At 53.7% G+C, this 15,512-nt stretch overlaps 7 protein-coding genes across 7 annotated transcripts; 5 read left to right on the forward strand and 2 right to left on the reverse strand.

Moving 5' to 3' along the window:
- Positions 1–1,244: 1,244 nt before the first annotated feature.
- On the forward strand, positions 1,245–2,707 carry G647_08691 (uncharacterized protein; the record flags this gene model as incomplete). Its single annotated transcript, XM_008732998.1, has 6 exons — positions 1,245–1,304; positions 1,354–1,418; positions 1,469–1,583; positions 1,654–1,789; positions 1,868–2,508; positions 2,558–2,707. The coding sequence occupies 6 exons, from the start codon at positions 1,245–1,247 to the stop codon at positions 2,705–2,707; spliced, it is 1,167 nt and encodes a 388-aa protein (XP_008731220.1).
- Positions 2,708–3,310: 603 nt separating this feature from the next.
- Positions 3,311–6,100, forward strand: G647_08692 (hsp98-like protein; the record flags this gene model as incomplete). Its single annotated transcript, XM_008732999.1, has 1 exon — positions 3,311–6,100. One exon carries the CDS (start codon positions 3,311–3,313, stop codon positions 6,098–6,100), a length of 2,790 nt encoding a protein of 929 aa, XP_008731221.1.
- Positions 6,101–6,625: 525 nt separating this feature from the next.
- On the forward strand, positions 6,626–7,639 carry G647_08693 (uncharacterized protein; the record flags this gene model as incomplete). The annotated part of the gene is made up of 1 exon (XM_008733000.1): positions 6,626–7,639. One exon carries the CDS (start codon positions 6,626–6,628, stop codon positions 7,637–7,639), a length of 1,014 nt encoding a protein of 337 aa, XP_008731222.1.
- An 835-nt stretch (positions 7,640–8,474) lies between these two features.
- G647_08694 (uncharacterized protein) lies at positions 8,475–9,457 on the reverse strand (the record flags this gene model as incomplete). The annotated part of the gene is made up of 2 exons (XM_008733001.1): positions 8,475–9,041; positions 9,098–9,457. 2 exons carry the CDS (start codon positions 9,455–9,457, stop codon positions 8,475–8,477), a joined length of 927 nt encoding a protein of 308 aa, XP_008731223.1.
- Positions 9,458–10,899: 1,442 nt separating this feature from the next.
- Positions 10,900–11,403, reverse strand: G647_08695 (uncharacterized protein; the record flags this gene model as incomplete). Its single annotated transcript, XM_008733002.1, has 1 exon — positions 10,900–11,403. The coding sequence occupies one exon, from the start codon at positions 11,401–11,403 to the stop codon at positions 10,900–10,902; it is 504 nt and encodes a 167-aa protein (XP_008731224.1).
- A 640-nt stretch (positions 11,404–12,043) lies between these two features.
- On the forward strand, positions 12,044–13,027 carry G647_08696 (uncharacterized protein; the record flags this gene model as incomplete). Its single annotated transcript, XM_008733003.1, has 3 exons — positions 12,044–12,106; positions 12,158–12,472; positions 12,521–13,027. The coding sequence occupies 3 exons, from the start codon at positions 12,044–12,046 to the stop codon at positions 13,025–13,027; spliced, it is 885 nt and encodes a 294-aa protein (XP_008731225.1).
- A 1,474-nt stretch (positions 13,028–14,501) lies between these two features.
- G647_08697 (uncharacterized protein) lies at positions 14,502–15,455 on the forward strand (the record flags this gene model as incomplete). Its single annotated transcript, XM_008733004.1, has 3 exons — positions 14,502–14,972; positions 15,025–15,294; positions 15,378–15,455. 3 exons carry the CDS (start codon positions 14,502–14,504, stop codon positions 15,453–15,455), a joined length of 819 nt encoding a protein of 272 aa, XP_008731226.1.
- Between the last annotated feature and the right edge of the window lie 57 nt (positions 15,456–15,512).

The raw sequence follows: 15,512 nt of genomic DNA on the forward strand, positions 1-15,512 counted from the left end.
TGGAGAGCGAGAGCTTCCCGAGACTCGGACAAGGAGCGTGTGAAGAGACGCAACAGAACCTATAATGAGGGAAACCCCAAGTAAATAGAATGGGCAATTGAGATCACAGTCCCGGCGCCAAACTCCCTGAACACAAGAATAATGAGCGGATGGTCATGTGTTGCGAGGACGAACTCGTCACCAGAGGTTGGCGACGGCAAGCAAATTGTCGCATCCAAGAATTTTGTTTAGGGTTTGCCCAATGGAAGAGGAGGGTTCCGCATCGTCAGTTTTCTCCCCCAAAGCACCAGAAAGGATCCCTAAGCTCGCCTGGGGCGGCGGGTTAGTTAACTAGCTCGGCAGCTAGGGCTCTCCGCACCCACAACTTAAATCAGAAGTCTCTCAATCGACTTGCCCACCGATTTCTCCCACGTCATGCCCGCCCACACCCATCAAGGTGTTCCCGATTTATGGACGATCGATGTTTGCCCCGAATTACTGTAGCAGGCGGAGAGGCACCGAAGTGTTGTGCAGCGCTTACATCAGTGGCTGCAGCACACTCCCAGAGCACATGCATTTTGGTACCTGAGTTGAGATCGATCGTGGTTCGAGATTTTCCCAGCGTTCCCATTCAGCTTGACCAGCCTTCCGCGCATGACACTTTGCCGTCTGTCCTTGTCTTATCGTACTTGCAGCTCCTACTGAGGACACGCCCTCCCACCCACATGTTCCTGAAAAAGTGGACATGCCGTTGTGCAAAACACCACCCCCCAAACCCTGTGCGTTCCTTCCAGGTTGCGGGGCCGGCCGAGAACTACAAGCGAATCGCGAACCCTTGGCGTCGCTCAGGGATGCCGTCGTGCCCGTCTACTGGCACATGGAGCAATGACGAATTTTTCACTGGCCTCTGCGATTCGTTACGCAAAGTGCCCCATATGATCCTAGTGAAGGAAGCCTTGCTTGTGGCGAGTGCTGAGTACGTATTGTTGCGACTAAGAGCCCGATTCCCGTGGACCGAGTTCCGCTATGAGGATTTCGTTGAGGCAGGTATAAGTAGGATCGATGGCTGAGATGTGTTTTACGGGAGCCATCAGGATATTCCTGAACCACTCCTACCGGTATCTCCACGACCTCGAAATATCTTTCTAGCCGACCGAAAGGGGCTATATCAACTCGGCCCGTTGGCCTTGACGTTCTCTTATCTTAGAGTGACATCAGACTCTCTCAGTTGACTTGTAGCATTGTTGCTGAGGGACAGCGCCATCATGGCCAAACCCATATTCTGTGCCACGCACCCCAGAGCCTGTAGCACGGCTTTTGAGCGGGTAAGACGCCAATTAACCAACCTGGAACCATCGAGCTGACCCCGACAAGGTGTTTATGACCAGGGAAGATTTGACCTCCGTGCACGAACCGTTTGGTGACGCATTTTACTATGGGTGAGTCTCTTCTCATCGCAAGACCTCGTCAGAGCTGACTTGGTGCCCAGTCCAGAGCGCATGAGCGTGCGCTACGAAAATGACGAAGAGACGAGAACGGCGTCAGGGTACGGCGATTCGACCTATAAAATGATCTTCGATACATTGAAAGACGAAGAAGCTAAGGTGAGATACTCGCTAAAACGGCAAATGTGAAAGGGCGTCTACGAATAGACCTTGGCTCACATTCGACTAGGGCAAACGCGTCTTTATCAAAGATATCCTCCATTATCTAGTGCCTCCGAATCAGCAAGCACCCAAATTGGCGCCCTCCCTGTACCCTCACAGGCGTGGCATTGGCACCGAAGCAACCTCGAACGGAGCGAACGGGAGTCATGGTAGGGATCACGCCAACGGCATAAACGGCGTCAATGGTGACCACCATGTCGCCACCAACGGTGTTAATGGAGACTATCATGGCAATGGCACAAACGGTGTCAATGGTGACCATGTCAATGGCACAAATGGCATCAACGGAAACCATGACACCAATGGCACCAACGGCGTGAATGGCACTGGACAAAAGGCTCCCTTCCCCTTCCCTACCGAGGGCGAACCTGGAAACCCGACAATCGTCCCTCGGGCCCTGCTGGAGAAATTCCACTTCACCTTCCTCATCCGTGATCCTCACTCGAGTATCCCATCTTACTATCGATGTACTATACCTCCACTTGAAGAAATGACCGGGTTCCACGAATTCTACCCAGATGAGGCTGGCTACGATGAACTCCGACGCTTTTTTGATTACGCACGAGAGACCGGGTTGGTCCGGGACAGAGACGCAGCTCTGAAGAATGGATCACGAAACGGAGAAATGCAGAACGGCCCTGCAGATATTCCTGAGGTCTGCTTGATCGACGCCGATGATTTGCTGGACGACCCGGAGGGTATCCTCCGAGCTTACTGCGCCAGTGTGGGCCTTGATTTCAAACCTGACATGCTGAACTGGGACGACGAAGAGCTTCAGTCGCGTGCCAAAGTCGTGTTCGAGAAGTGGAAGGGCTTCCACGAGGATGCCATCAACTCTACTGACCTCAAGCCAAGAACACATGTGAGTAGTCTCTTATGGCTCAATCTGGGCGGTGCTGACTAACGTACAGAAGAAGGCAGCAAAATCCGAGGAACAGTGGGACGCTGAGTGGAAGGAGAAATATGGGGAAAAGGCAGCAAAGGTGATCCGGAAGACTGTCGACCAGAATATGGCGGACTTCCTGTACCTGAAGCAGTTTGCCCTTAAGCCAGAGGCTTGAGTTCCCGGCTGTCTCGAAGGGGCTGCTCCTCTTGAACGACCTCCAGAATGTAACTTTCCATAGCACTAGCTCCAGCAAACGACAAAAGGAGAGAATGACCCAGCTCGATCTTGAGTGTACAATGTACTCAATTCAAAGTGTAACTGATTCACGAGTCAAGTTTAGTCCACGTCGCGGTCAATGACTGGTCGGGCACTGCGGAGGCGGCACATTTGTGGTGGATCTAATCGTATCGGCGTATCATTTACCAGCCGAAATGTCGTACAGTCTGCAGAGTACGTCAACAGTGACACCCAAAGGATACTCATGGATTGTGGTCTGATGCGAAACAAAAGGCAATCGACTGATGCAAGTGAAGAGGAACCACCCGGCAACTGCTGGATGACGCATGATTGGTCCAGAGGGTTCCTGAAGTCTCGTGATGGCGCCAAGCATTTCTAGGCAGTTCTGGAAAGCACTATGTCATCGGCCTCATTGGGTGCAGGTGCGATAAGTGCGGGAGTATAACAATCACCTCGCTGTCGACCGCTTCCTCCTCTTCGCGTTTCCCAACACTAGACACGAAATCTCACACGATTCCAGATAGAAAACACCTACCGAACTATGGCAGCGCCTCAGTTCACAGATAGAGCCGCAAAGGCTCTCGGCGACGCAGCAAACCTGGCAGAGCAGTACGCTCATTCCCAGATTCTGCCAGTTCACCTTGCAGTCGCTTTATTTGACCCTCCCCCGGACGAGTCGAAAGACCAACAGACTACAGTCAACGCCTCACAAGCTCACGCCTCAGCACCGCTGTTCCGACAGGTGGTAGAGCGAGCGCATGGAGACGTCCAGCTACTCGACAGAGCCTTCAAGAAAGCTTTGGTGCGGTTACCCAGTCAAGACCCGCCGCCAGAGCATGTCACCATGTCGCCAGCCCTTTCCAAGGTCATCAGATCCGCTCAAGAACTCCAAAAGACACAGAAAGACAGCTATGTCGCAATTGACCACCTGATCAGCGCCTTAGCACAGGACCCCAAGGTTCAAGAGGCGTTCCGCGAGTCCAACATTCCCAACAACAAACTCATTGATGCCGCCATCCAGCAAATACGAGGCACGAAACGAGTGGACTCGAAACAGGCTGACTCGGAGGAGGAGAATGAGAATCTCAAGAAGTTCACAATCGACATGACGCAGTTAGCACGAGAAGGAAAGCTCGATCCCGTCATTGGACGAGAGGAGGAGATTCGGAGAGTCGTCCGGATCTTGTCCAGAAGAACGAAGAACAACCCCGTGCTCATTGGTGAGCCAGGTGTGGGAAAGACGACCGTCATCGAAGGGCTGGCACAGCGCATCATCAATGCCGACGTCCCTGCCAACCTCGCCGCATGCAAACTTCTCTCACTCGACGTCGGTTCTCTTGTTGCTGGCAGCAAGTATCGCGGTGAATTCGAAGAGAGAATGAAAGGTGTGCTCAAGGAGATCGAAGCCTCCAATGAGATGATCGTCCTTTTCGTCGACGAAATCCATCTCTTGATGGGCGCTGGCGCCAGTGGTGAGGGCGGAATGGACGCAGCGAACCTCCTCAAGCCCATGCTCGCCCGTGGCCAGCTTCACTGTATTGGTGCCACCACCCTGGCCGAGTACCGCAAATACATTGAAAAAGACGCTGCTTTCGAACGACGATTTCAGCAAGTCTTGGTCAAAGAACCCTCCGTGGCCGAGACCATCTCGATTCTCCGTGGCCTGAAGGAGAGATACGAAGTCCATCATGGTGTGACTATCCTCGACGGTGCCATCGTTGCAGCTGCATCTTTGGCCGCTCGTTACATCACCTCGCGACGACTGCCCGACTCTGCGGTCGACCTCATAGATGAGGCAGCAGCAGATGTCCGAGTCATCCGAGAATCTCAACCCGAAGTTCTGGACAACCTCGAACGACGACTCCGACAACTCGAGATCGAGATCCACGCCTTACAACGTGAGACGGATCCGTCATCCAAGGAGCGTCTGGAAGAGGCTAAGCGTGAAGCGGCCAACGTCAAGGAAGAACTTGAGCCGCTCAAAGAACACTATGAACGCGAGAAGAACCGGTCCCGCGAGATTCAAGAATACAAGATCAAGTTGGAACAGCTCAAGAACAAGCGTGACGAAGCCGAACGTTCCAATGATCTCCAGACCGCTTCCGATCTGACGTACTATGCCATTCCCGATGTTGCCCACAAGATCAAGGAACTCGAGAATGCTAGGGCTCAAGCTGATGCTGAACAGCACACCAGACTTGGTGCGATGGGTGAGGTCTCACCGACTGACGCAGTTGGCCCGGAACAGATCAACGCAATCGTGTCCAAGATGACCGGCATTCCAATCACCAGACTACGTGCCTCTGAGAAAGAAAAGATCCTCCATATGGAGCAGCAACTCGGTCGCACAGTGGTTGGACAAAAAGAAGCGGTCCAAGCTGTTTCGAACGCCATCAGATTGCAACGTTCTGGCCTTGGCAACCCGAATCAACCACCATCTTTCTTGTTCTGTGGTCCTTCGGGAACTGGTAAGACGCTGCTGACGAAAGCACTTGCGGAATTCCTGTTCGACGACCCGAAGGCCATGATCCGGTTCGATATGTCGGAATATCAAGAACGACACTCGTTGTCGAGGATGATTGGCGCGCCTCCGGGCTATGTTGGACATGACGCTGGCGGTCAATTGACGGAAGCCCTACGACGACGACCTTTCTCGATCTTGCTATTCGATGAGGTCGAGAAGGCTGCCAAGGAAGTTCTGACCGTCCTACTCCAGCTCATGGACGATGGGCGAATCACCGACGGACAAGGTCGTGTTGTCGATGCCAGAAACTGCATTGTCGTCATGACCTCCAACCTCGGTGCCGAATACCTCTCGCGCCAGAATGCACCCGACGGAAAGATTGATCCAACGACCAAAGAGTTGGTGATGAATGCGCTCCGCAACTACTTCTTGCCCGAGTTCCTGAACAGGATCAGCGCGATTGTCATCTTCAACCGGCTCACTAGAAGGGAGATCCGGAAGATTGTCGACTTGAGGCTGAGCGAGATACAGAAGAGGCTCGAGAGCAACGACAAGAAGATCCTCATCAACGCTACTGACGAGGTCAAGGATTACCTGGGTGCTGCCGGCTATTCACCTGCCTATGGCGCACGTCCATTACAGAGATTGATCGAGAAGGAGATCCTCAACCGGTTGGCAGTGTTGATTTTGAGAGGTGCTATCAAAGACGGAGAGACTGCAAACGTCATCTTGGAAGATGGTCGGATTGTGGTCCTGCCAAACCACACTGATAGTGAGATGGAAGATGACGAGGATATGTTTGATGAGGATGATGCGATGTTGGAGATCGAAGATGGTCCCAATGGGAACATGGATCTTTACGAGTAAACGACCGAGTGATGCGTGATCAAGCATGGCGGCATTGGAAAGGATCATGATATTATGAACATTGATTGCATTGATAGCGGAAGGCGTTTGGTCGGTTATGTTTCATGGAGCAGCTCAGCAATGATCTGAGCGATTAATGAGATAGCCTCGCCGACCTTGTGATAGGCAGGGCCTCAATACGAAGATTTAAGAAATTTCCATTATGTGTACATCCTAAATTGTGCTCGTACTCATATGCACCACTCCGAGAACAACCTGGAATTCTTGCCCCGTCTTGGCCCGAAGCGGTCACGTGAAGCGCGTGATGTCCGACGCGTTGCCCCGCGTTTGGCTTCGGAGCGCGTCACGCGAAACATGGGCGCGCTTACCACTTCTATGACCGCCCAGTCGAGTTGATTGACACATACGGAGTACAGTCCACATCATACAGGGATATCCCGCAGTGACAGATTCATCGCCGACGACTTTAAAATACGGGACTGCGAAGCGTCAGCAATTCTCAGTCTCGCCGCCCCCAAAACAACCATGGCACCCACCGCACCATCCAAGCGATCAAGGCCTCCATTCTCGCCTCCTCGACCGGGGATATCCAAAGTCACAAAGTCTACGAAAGGGAAAGCCGTGAACGCCCAGGGTGCAGCGAAGCGGAAATCGGGAGGAAATGGAAACATAAACGCCGACTCAGCTGTGCAGAAGAGTAAATCAAAACCTAACCCGACGCCCACATCCGCGGCGAAAGAGAAAGAAAGGCGCAAGCGGGGGCAGAAGCAGAAACAGAAGCAGAAACAGAAACAGCGTGGAGCGGGTGGTACGATGCGCGCACTTTTCGACCGAGGCGGCGACGATGAAGATGACGATGCCCACAACAGACGAAAAAGGCACGCCGAAGAAGACGAAGACGATAATGATGATGACAATGATAATGAAGCCACTTTGAACGATATCGCCGCAAATATGGACACAGCAAGCGACACCGACGAAGATACAGACACGGACACAGATACACAGAACAAGACGGACGAGTCCGGCTCGGAAAGGGGCAATTTCGACGAAGACAGGGACAAAGATAGAGTCAGCCCGCGCGATGACGATGAAAGGGAAGGTGAGGATGAAGACGACCAAGGCAACGCGCTTTCTCCGTCCGCCGGTCTCGATTTCTCCAGCCCAGAACCGGATTTCATCCTCGCCGAAGTCACACACACGGACAAGCAGACGCATGGTCGGTCCAGAGGCGCCAAATCCTCCTTCTCCGCCTCCGCCTCCGCCTCCGCCTCGGTCTTGGACACCGAAGAATACCCTATCCCGTTACCGCTCGTGCATCGGATAATGCATGCCCATTTCGAAGACCCCGCCACGAAACTCTCCCAGGACGCGAGGGCCCTCATGGGTACGTACGTGAGCGTGTTCGTCAAGGAGGCGATCCGGAGATGCGCCGACGAGAAGAAGGAGCGGGTCAAGCGCGGGGAGGGCGGAGATGCGGGATGGTTGGAGGTTGAGGATCTGGAGCGCGTGGGATGTCAGTTGGTTTTGGATTTCTGAGGTACTATACCGTATGCACCTCGTACACGGCGGGCTCGTGCTCAGATTTGGATCCACTGCTGTACTGGCTGTGATGGCTGTGATAACGAGTCTGTTCTATCGTGGTGCGGATGGGACCGAAATCGGGTCAAGTCAGATCAAGTCAAAATACATTCCGTGTTTTGGGTCCTCGCCTCTAAGGAATGGAATATAATGTGTACGAAGCGGTCAGGATCCCAACGAGGCGCGTTAAGTCAATACCACCTATGAATAGAGAGTGTGTTTCGTTACTCCAAATTGAAGATTGTGTTTGGCTTGCCTCTGTCTGTTTAGTAGTCACCATCTACCATCTACCACCTATGCACACGCAACTCTATACACTTCTGATCGTGCAGTGGACTTGCCAGTACGGCGCAGTCGTCACTTGGCTTGAGGAAAGCAAAGATCCAAAGTCAAACACCCTCAATTGATTCCAAAAGTTTCCTCATTTTCGTCCTCAGGTCATGCATGGGTCATGCCTGGGTCATTGATGTTCTATACTGGCCTGCGATCTCCTGCATGGCGTGGTATCAAAGGGTGGGGGTTCTGCTAAGAGAAGAAATAAAGTACAGAAAAAAAAGTGTGGCGTCCCACAACTCCGGACCTGCAAAGTCCACGTCGACAAAGCTCCAATATATCCTTCGTTTCGGCTTCTCTTTCCATCATGACTGGACTCGACCTCGAAACTCGCGAGGGAGCTTTCCACCATACTCACTTGACGCACTTTTCCCCAAAGGAAGCCGTGGCCTTTTCATGTTGCATGCAAGACTCCACCGACTGGGTATCAAAACGGCTCACCATTCCACCAAAAAAGACATTACCACAGAGCCAAAAGCGCACCGAGAACAAGACCAGCCACACCTGTCGATGACTGAGGCACAAAGCCAGGCACAGCCGCACCAGTGAAGGTTGCAGGAGCCACAGCCGCTGGGCTGGACGGAGGGGTGACAGTCGCGACAGCTGGAGGAGGAGCGACTGACGAAGAGGTCTCAGCTGGAGGAGGTGCGCCGCCGCCGAACGCGGGAGGGGGCGGTGACGAGGCAGGGGGTGCTTCCACGGGGGGTGCTGCTGACGACGGTGGCGGCGGCGGCGTGCTGGCGATCGGTAGTTGGGCAGCCTTGGAGATGTATGCCTCGATCGTGTTAGGTGACGAATCGTTCTGGTTGATAACCATAGCCATGCCTTTTTGACAGTGGTTGGTCTGACCGCAGTAGATCCAGATGGGCTTGGTGTCGTTGATGAGCACGTTGTAGACGGGAGTGAAAGGTTCCATGCCGGTGACCGGGACGAATCCCGATTTCAAACCCGGGCGGGTTGGGCTGGTCAGATTTGAGGCAATGGGCTTGCACGGCTCTGCGAATGACGATTCCGTGATGGTGTGGTTCTATGCGACTGTTAGAACACAGAGCTCCGTGATAAAACGTAGCCACACAAGCATACCTTGGGGTGATATTGGAACTGCACGATTGAGCCGACTGGCGCCGTGATCTTGTCGGGGAAGTACTTCAAAGAGCCATTGGCATCGGAGACCGACACGACTTGCACGATCAATTGGCCTGGTTGAGTCTGCGCTGCCGGAGGAGGTCCAGTCGGGAATGGCATGCAACCAGCCGGGCAAGAAGGCGCCGCCAAAGCAGGAGGTGCTTGACCACCGCCGCTTGGCCAACTACTCCAGCCACCGCTGCCGCTATCGCCGCCCCATGATCCACCGCTGCCGTACGAGGAACCACCGCTGCCGTGGTCTGTCGCGATGGCAGTTGCCACGAGCAGTGTCGAAACGAGAAGAGTCTTGAGAGACATCGTGAGGATGATATTTCACTAATGTTGGATATCGGAGATGGACAGTGAGGTTGAGCTGTGGTACAACGAGCGACCGGCGCAAAGGCGAGAATGGAACGAACTGCAGTGCGTCAAGCAGCAGAGAAAGGAATGTACAGGACCGGTACTACCGAGTACGCGACCACAAACTTTTTGGTATAAGGATGGAATGAAGAGAAAGAGAGAAACAGATTCGAAACAGCAACACGACAGACATATGTATAGGCCAGCGAGGGGCGGGCGGCTGTGCACTCGGAACAGGCGAACACCCGCCATCTGAAAAGCTGAGATTATGGATCTCAACGAGCAGGGAGACGGCACCCACCGAGTCTCGTCACCTTGTCCAGCTTGCCCCTGGAGGAGGGTGAAGACATTGGGATCGAATTGTTACAGACTCGTCTCAGGTGCAGAAGGCCGGATGGGAAACAATAGGCCAAGCGAGCGAAGGAAACTTCGCGGTCGGCGTCAAAAAGGCCATAGCTAGGAATAGAGAAGCAGTCCAGGTGACAGGACGGGGTCGACAAGTGTCGCAGAGTGACAGGCGACAGGAGAATCCGAGGCGCTGGGTGGTTTGGGAAAGTGTTTGAAGAAGGAGAAGGAGACGCTGAGCGGCCGAGCTTGAAACTTCGCCTGTTGCAGGACGCGGCGCCGACCATTCCTTTTCGGGGCTGGCGTCCTTGGCTCCTTGGCGTTTCCTTTGCGTCTTTCCCCTTTGCGCGCTCAGTTCCCTCTCACTCACATCTCGTCTATCAGCCACGTCCCAATCCCAGACACCCGCTTGGAAACAGATCCCACGAGCAGGCCTCGATCTGGCTATGCTCTTCTTCAGGAAGGCTTGTCTCCGGAATCTCCACCTGTGCCTTTATCTGGGGCTGCAACTTCGGTCGTCCATCTTCCGAGTTTCACACGTACAATTCACTGCACGGCGGTGAGCTCAGCCACTTTTGCAGAGTAATTGCCAAAGCGAGTCTGAAGCCGGAATGATCCCTACCGAAATAGGACTGACGATACAGAGAGTGGCTTGCCTGCAGAGAAGTGTCCACAGTGGTCTGGACAACAATAAAGCCTGGAAGTCGTTTACTGCTGCCTTGTACGGAGTAGATGGGGTTGTGATTATCCGTGCTTGTTGGAGTCATGTACCAGTCTGCCACTGGTGCTTGTGAAAGCCTATTATGCCTGCACCTCCCTCCGCAAATCTATGGCTTTGTCGTAGAAATGACAGCATGTATTCATACAGTATCTCTGATGGCCAACTACCGCCAGACAGACCACCGATCCCAACTCCACGCTGCAACAACATCCATGTCAAACTCCAACCCAAGGCATCATGCTACGATCACACCTGTTGTGTTAGGTGATGAACGCCAGTCACGTCTGCAGAACCCTCAAAGCCGCTTTTGCTGCTGGGCTGCCACAACATCCTCCTAAGTCATTGTGTAGCCGGTTGGAGTAGGCGCCATAAAGTCCCATTGACCAGGAGGCAAGTTGCCGCGATTGGGAGTGTTGAAGGTCGGTGGGGTGGTTTGCGCGCCATCGGACATGTTGGTGAGGGCGGGATCGACTTCGTCTTCTGGCTTTCTCTTCTTTGGTCGGCCACGAGGGCGGGAGGTGTTTGGTGGATCTAGCACATACTCTTCCTTGAGTTGCATGGAAACATTAGGGTCGTAGCCGCGTTCGCGGGCGAGTCTTCGCAGTCCCGCCATGACCTTCGGGTCCATTCCGGTAATCTCTTGGATTCTCTCATAGGAAATACTGGCCTCAGCCAGCGCCAATGCTTGAATGCGCACCGCTGTAGTGTGATCCCCCATCTTTAGGACCTTGGGCGCCTTTGCCTCCGCCGACTTCTGTGCCCAGTCGGAGCTTCGGAAGAATGCTTGCGGATCAGCCGCTTGACGGGTGATGGAGGTTTCGATGCCTTGTTCTTTCATCGCGTTGAGGTAGTTCTGGCAGCCAAGGAGGTGGAGGCGCTGGCGGGAGGTGTGCTGTGCCATTTCTCTGCCACAGTACTTGCATCGTACCTGGGCGAGTTTCTGCGCAGCAGAGTCAGTGGGTGAGCGGTGCGCCTCGCGTTGTGAAAACCATAGAGCGCATACCTGAGTACCTTCGGGGTCTTGAGGGATAATATCCCATGCTGAGTGTGTCTCGGTGTCACCCGGCTTGTTCTTGTAGCCACCAGACTGATGTCGAGTTAGCCTGAGGGGACAATAATGGAAGCAAAACAGCCACTTACGCCTGGGCCGCCCATGTTGAGAATCTGCGCAATCAGTCTTGTTTTGGCGGTTGTAATGTCTGGAGGTCAGACTGGTGATAAAGGGACCGTGTGCGGGAGAGGGGGCGGGTGGAGATGGTCATCCAAAAAAGCAGCGTCACAGTTTCCCTTCAATTTTTGTGACTGACAGCTCAGATCCATGGCCAGCGCCGGGACACGTAGTGATCGACAGCACGTGATCAGCCTGTTTTGGGCCGTCTGTCAACACTGTGACCGCGTGAGGGGCAGGACCGCCACAGCCGCAGACGCGTTCGTTGACGTGGTTGAGTTCGTTGTCTTTCCTCCTCGTGCCGACAGACATGGCAGACTCGTCGCAAGCAGCCACATCGCTGCTGACAGAGCATCTCCAGTACACACCGTTGGTAAGTCAGAGGCAAGAAATAGGTCCGGGACGCGTAATTGACAAGTGATAGTCGCTGATCGACGACATCATCAACTCGGTCAACAACTTGGTGTTACAGGTCCTCGGTAGCCTCGAGACAGGACTGTTGACGACTCCTCCTGAGGAACTTGGCTTCCAGCCGGTTAAAAGAAGGAGAGAAGATGGCGCCGAGGAAGTTGAATTTCCTGATGCGAAGCAAGAGATCGAGGAAGGGCTCCATAAACTCGAAACGCTGTTATACTCGACCGTGGACAAGAACTTCGACAAATTTGAAATATACGTTCTGAGAAACATCATGTCCGTGCCGGCAGATTTGGTCAACTGGGTGCGTCTGAGTCACTACGAGGTAAGCCGCCCAGCACAACCTGCGCTGGGCTTCGAGCTGACGGCACAGAACTTGTCCTATCCACCTCCAAAGAACGCCCCGACCCTCGATGGTGTACAAGTAATGCGGAGTAAACTGGCAGCTGGACGAAATGCCTCGAGAGCCCTGCTGAAGGAGTACAACCGCAACCAGGCCATTATACAGCAGTTGCGCAGCCTGCTTGGTCAGACGCAAGCTACACCCGACAACCTCTCCTTCCTCGCAAACAGCACGCAAGCTCAATCACTCACCACCAACACGCATTTCGCGATCTCACAGTTACCTGCCCTCCAAACACTGCTTACGGAGCTGAGACCGAAACTTGCAGCCCTGAAACACGCCCGCATCAATGTTGACAGTGCCAAGGACGAACTTAAAGAGGAACGCAGAGGTTATATTGAGCAACGTACACGGTCACATCTCCGCCGTAACGGAGAGGATCTACAAGAACAGTCAGCTGCGATATCCGGCAAAAGAGTGGAATCGGAAGAAGTTCAAGCTTTGGAAAACGTCGCTGCGATATTTGACCCAGAATGAGACCTACGTGAGCACGCTGTGGATCACCCATTAGGTCTGGAAACCTCAGCCGCACCAGCCGATGGAAAAGCGTCGATCGGAGAGCATGTGACAGGTCATATTGATCTAAAAAGATCGTGGCAGACCAAGCATGCATAAGGTTGCGCTGGTTGACCTGGAATTCCTCCGATATACCGAAACCGGTGTGCAGGTTGCTCTTTTGGGCAAGAAACGAGCAAGTTCGTTCACCAACACATCAGTATGTTATGCATGAAGTGGAAATCAGGTGGTGGACCCAGCAGGCACCTTCGCGTCGGCAGTGAGTTGTCAAGCAGGGAGACGAGGCCAAAACGGTCGATACTGGGGTCTGTTTAAGATTTTCGCCAGGCCAGGAGTAACAGGACCCGTCTGGCCGCTGGTGGTGTAACCCATTCGAGCATGGCCTGTGGGGAGAGTTGCAGAACATGAGAACTGCTTGAAGGGAAGGATGGGCCTGGATCGATGCAGACTTGCATGCTGTGCGGCAGCGAGCAGAGAGGTGAAGGTCTAGCGCCCTGTCTATCTGCTCTGCGATGATTTGAGGTCGCGGGGTGAAGCTAGAACTCACGACGCCTGGGATGTTCAATGAAGCAAGTGAGCCAATGAGAGAGGGGTGTTTCCAACGAGACGCTGAGTCCATGACAGGCCATTCAGCGCCATTGACACCCCACGGCAGCCGCTGCAGTTGCAACAGCTCTGCTGGCAACCAGCCAATGATGGACACGCCACGGCAACGCTTGCGCTGGTCGGCGCGGTGTGGAAGAATTGTTATTGCAGTTTGTGTGAGCTGGCGAGGGAGATCGGCGGAGAGATTCGCCCTGGCTCCCTGGCCAGTGATCATTGACCAATGGCACTGACCACTGCCTGGTCACTAGCCAATGAGGGATTGCTGCTCCTTCCTAAATATACTATAGCGCCATGCGTTTGCGTATTGGCCAATGAGACGGCAGCACGATGCCAAGACACACCTTCCTTAAGCGCTCGGCGATTTCCTTTCCATTTCCAGTCGTGCGTCTGTCTTTTCCTCTGTTAATCCGGGCCTTGACCTCCTTGATGGCCTGTCGTTGTCGCCATCCATCCTGGCCTTTGTTTCATGAAACGATGTAAGCTGTCTAAGCGCCTGATGGATATTACTGGCAAGGAGAGTGCCACGATGATTCGCCGCCAGATGAGCACACAGTTCAATCAGAGGCGAGCCTCATCTCGGAATAGATTTAGGCTCTACTATGGACGAGCCTCACACGATCGAGGCGGGTAAGCAAGAATCACAGGGAGCCGCGCAGACACATGCGTGCGATATAATATACAGCGCGTCCGGAGCGGCATCTGTGATCTGTACGGCCTCTATTATTGCATTCGTTTTCAGTTACTGTTTGTCTGCGCTGGTGCCGCCTTCGATCATCATTACCGGCCGTCTTCATTTCTGCTTGTCCCGCTAATTCGCGCCGTCAGAATCATGGAGAATCATTTTTCTACCTCACGGCCAAGTTCGGAGAAGGAGCATCGTCTTAGCAGCAGTCCTTCGAGGTCACGGTCTAGCACGTCCAAACTAGAACCACCACCGCCCACCCCTGCCTATGATGCGTCGGCTCTTCTTATCCAGCCTTCTCCTCTCATGACCTCGTCCTTGCATTCCCGCAACTCAGCGACATCGGCTCAGGAATCTGCATATCTCCGCCAGGCTGGATCTCTCTGGTGGATTCGCCTATCGTTGACGCTCTTGGCTATCGCTACGGCTATCGCTGCTGTTGGCTGCGAGGGACACGTTTTGCACAGATACAACTCGACCCGCCTCGGAGATGACTTCCACTTGCCACCGCTCTGGCCATCAAATGTGGATGTGCGACCGACACTGGCTATCTTGATCTCAGCTTGTATCATTGTGGCATCCAGCGTTGTTTATCTGGTCTGGTCGCTGATCCCTACAGTGCGGCTTATCCTCTGTCTGAGTCACCCGCGAAATGCTGACTATTAAACAGCCATATTCTCGAACTCTCTTCTACAACTTTCTCTTCCTGGGCACCTCCATTGCGAGCTTGATTCTCACCGTCTTCGCCCTGCCTTTTGCCAACCTTCTGACCGGATTCAAGTCCCACCATGCTCGAGAATCCATTCAGTCCTGGACATGCAAATTCTCCCACGGTGCCTCACAATTCATGGCCGATGCCCATTCTCTACAGATCCCGGTCTACGTACCAAATGGCATGCCTATCCCGGCCGGATTCAAACGAGTCTGTCAGGAGAGCGAGGTTGGCCAGGGCCTCGTGGCTACGTTGTTAGCTTTGGAGGTCGTCAGCTGTGCTGTTGCAGTGGTGGGATTAATTGTCGAAAGGAACATGACGAAGAAGAGGAACGACAGATACGCCGTACACGGCGAGAAGGCAACGGATATGTCTTAGCCGTGGGCTAAGGTTTGGGTCAGGGTCATCAAGAGCATTTCTACATATGCTCTGACAATACCGAGAAA

Source organism: Cladophialophora carrionii, assembly GCF_000365165.1.
Source record: "Cladophialophora carrionii CBS 160.54 unplaced genomic scaffold supercont1.8, whole genome shotgun sequence".
In the NCBI taxonomy this organism is placed as follows: domain Eukaryota; kingdom Fungi; phylum Ascomycota; class Eurotiomycetes; order Chaetothyriales; family Herpotrichiellaceae; genus Cladophialophora; species Cladophialophora carrionii.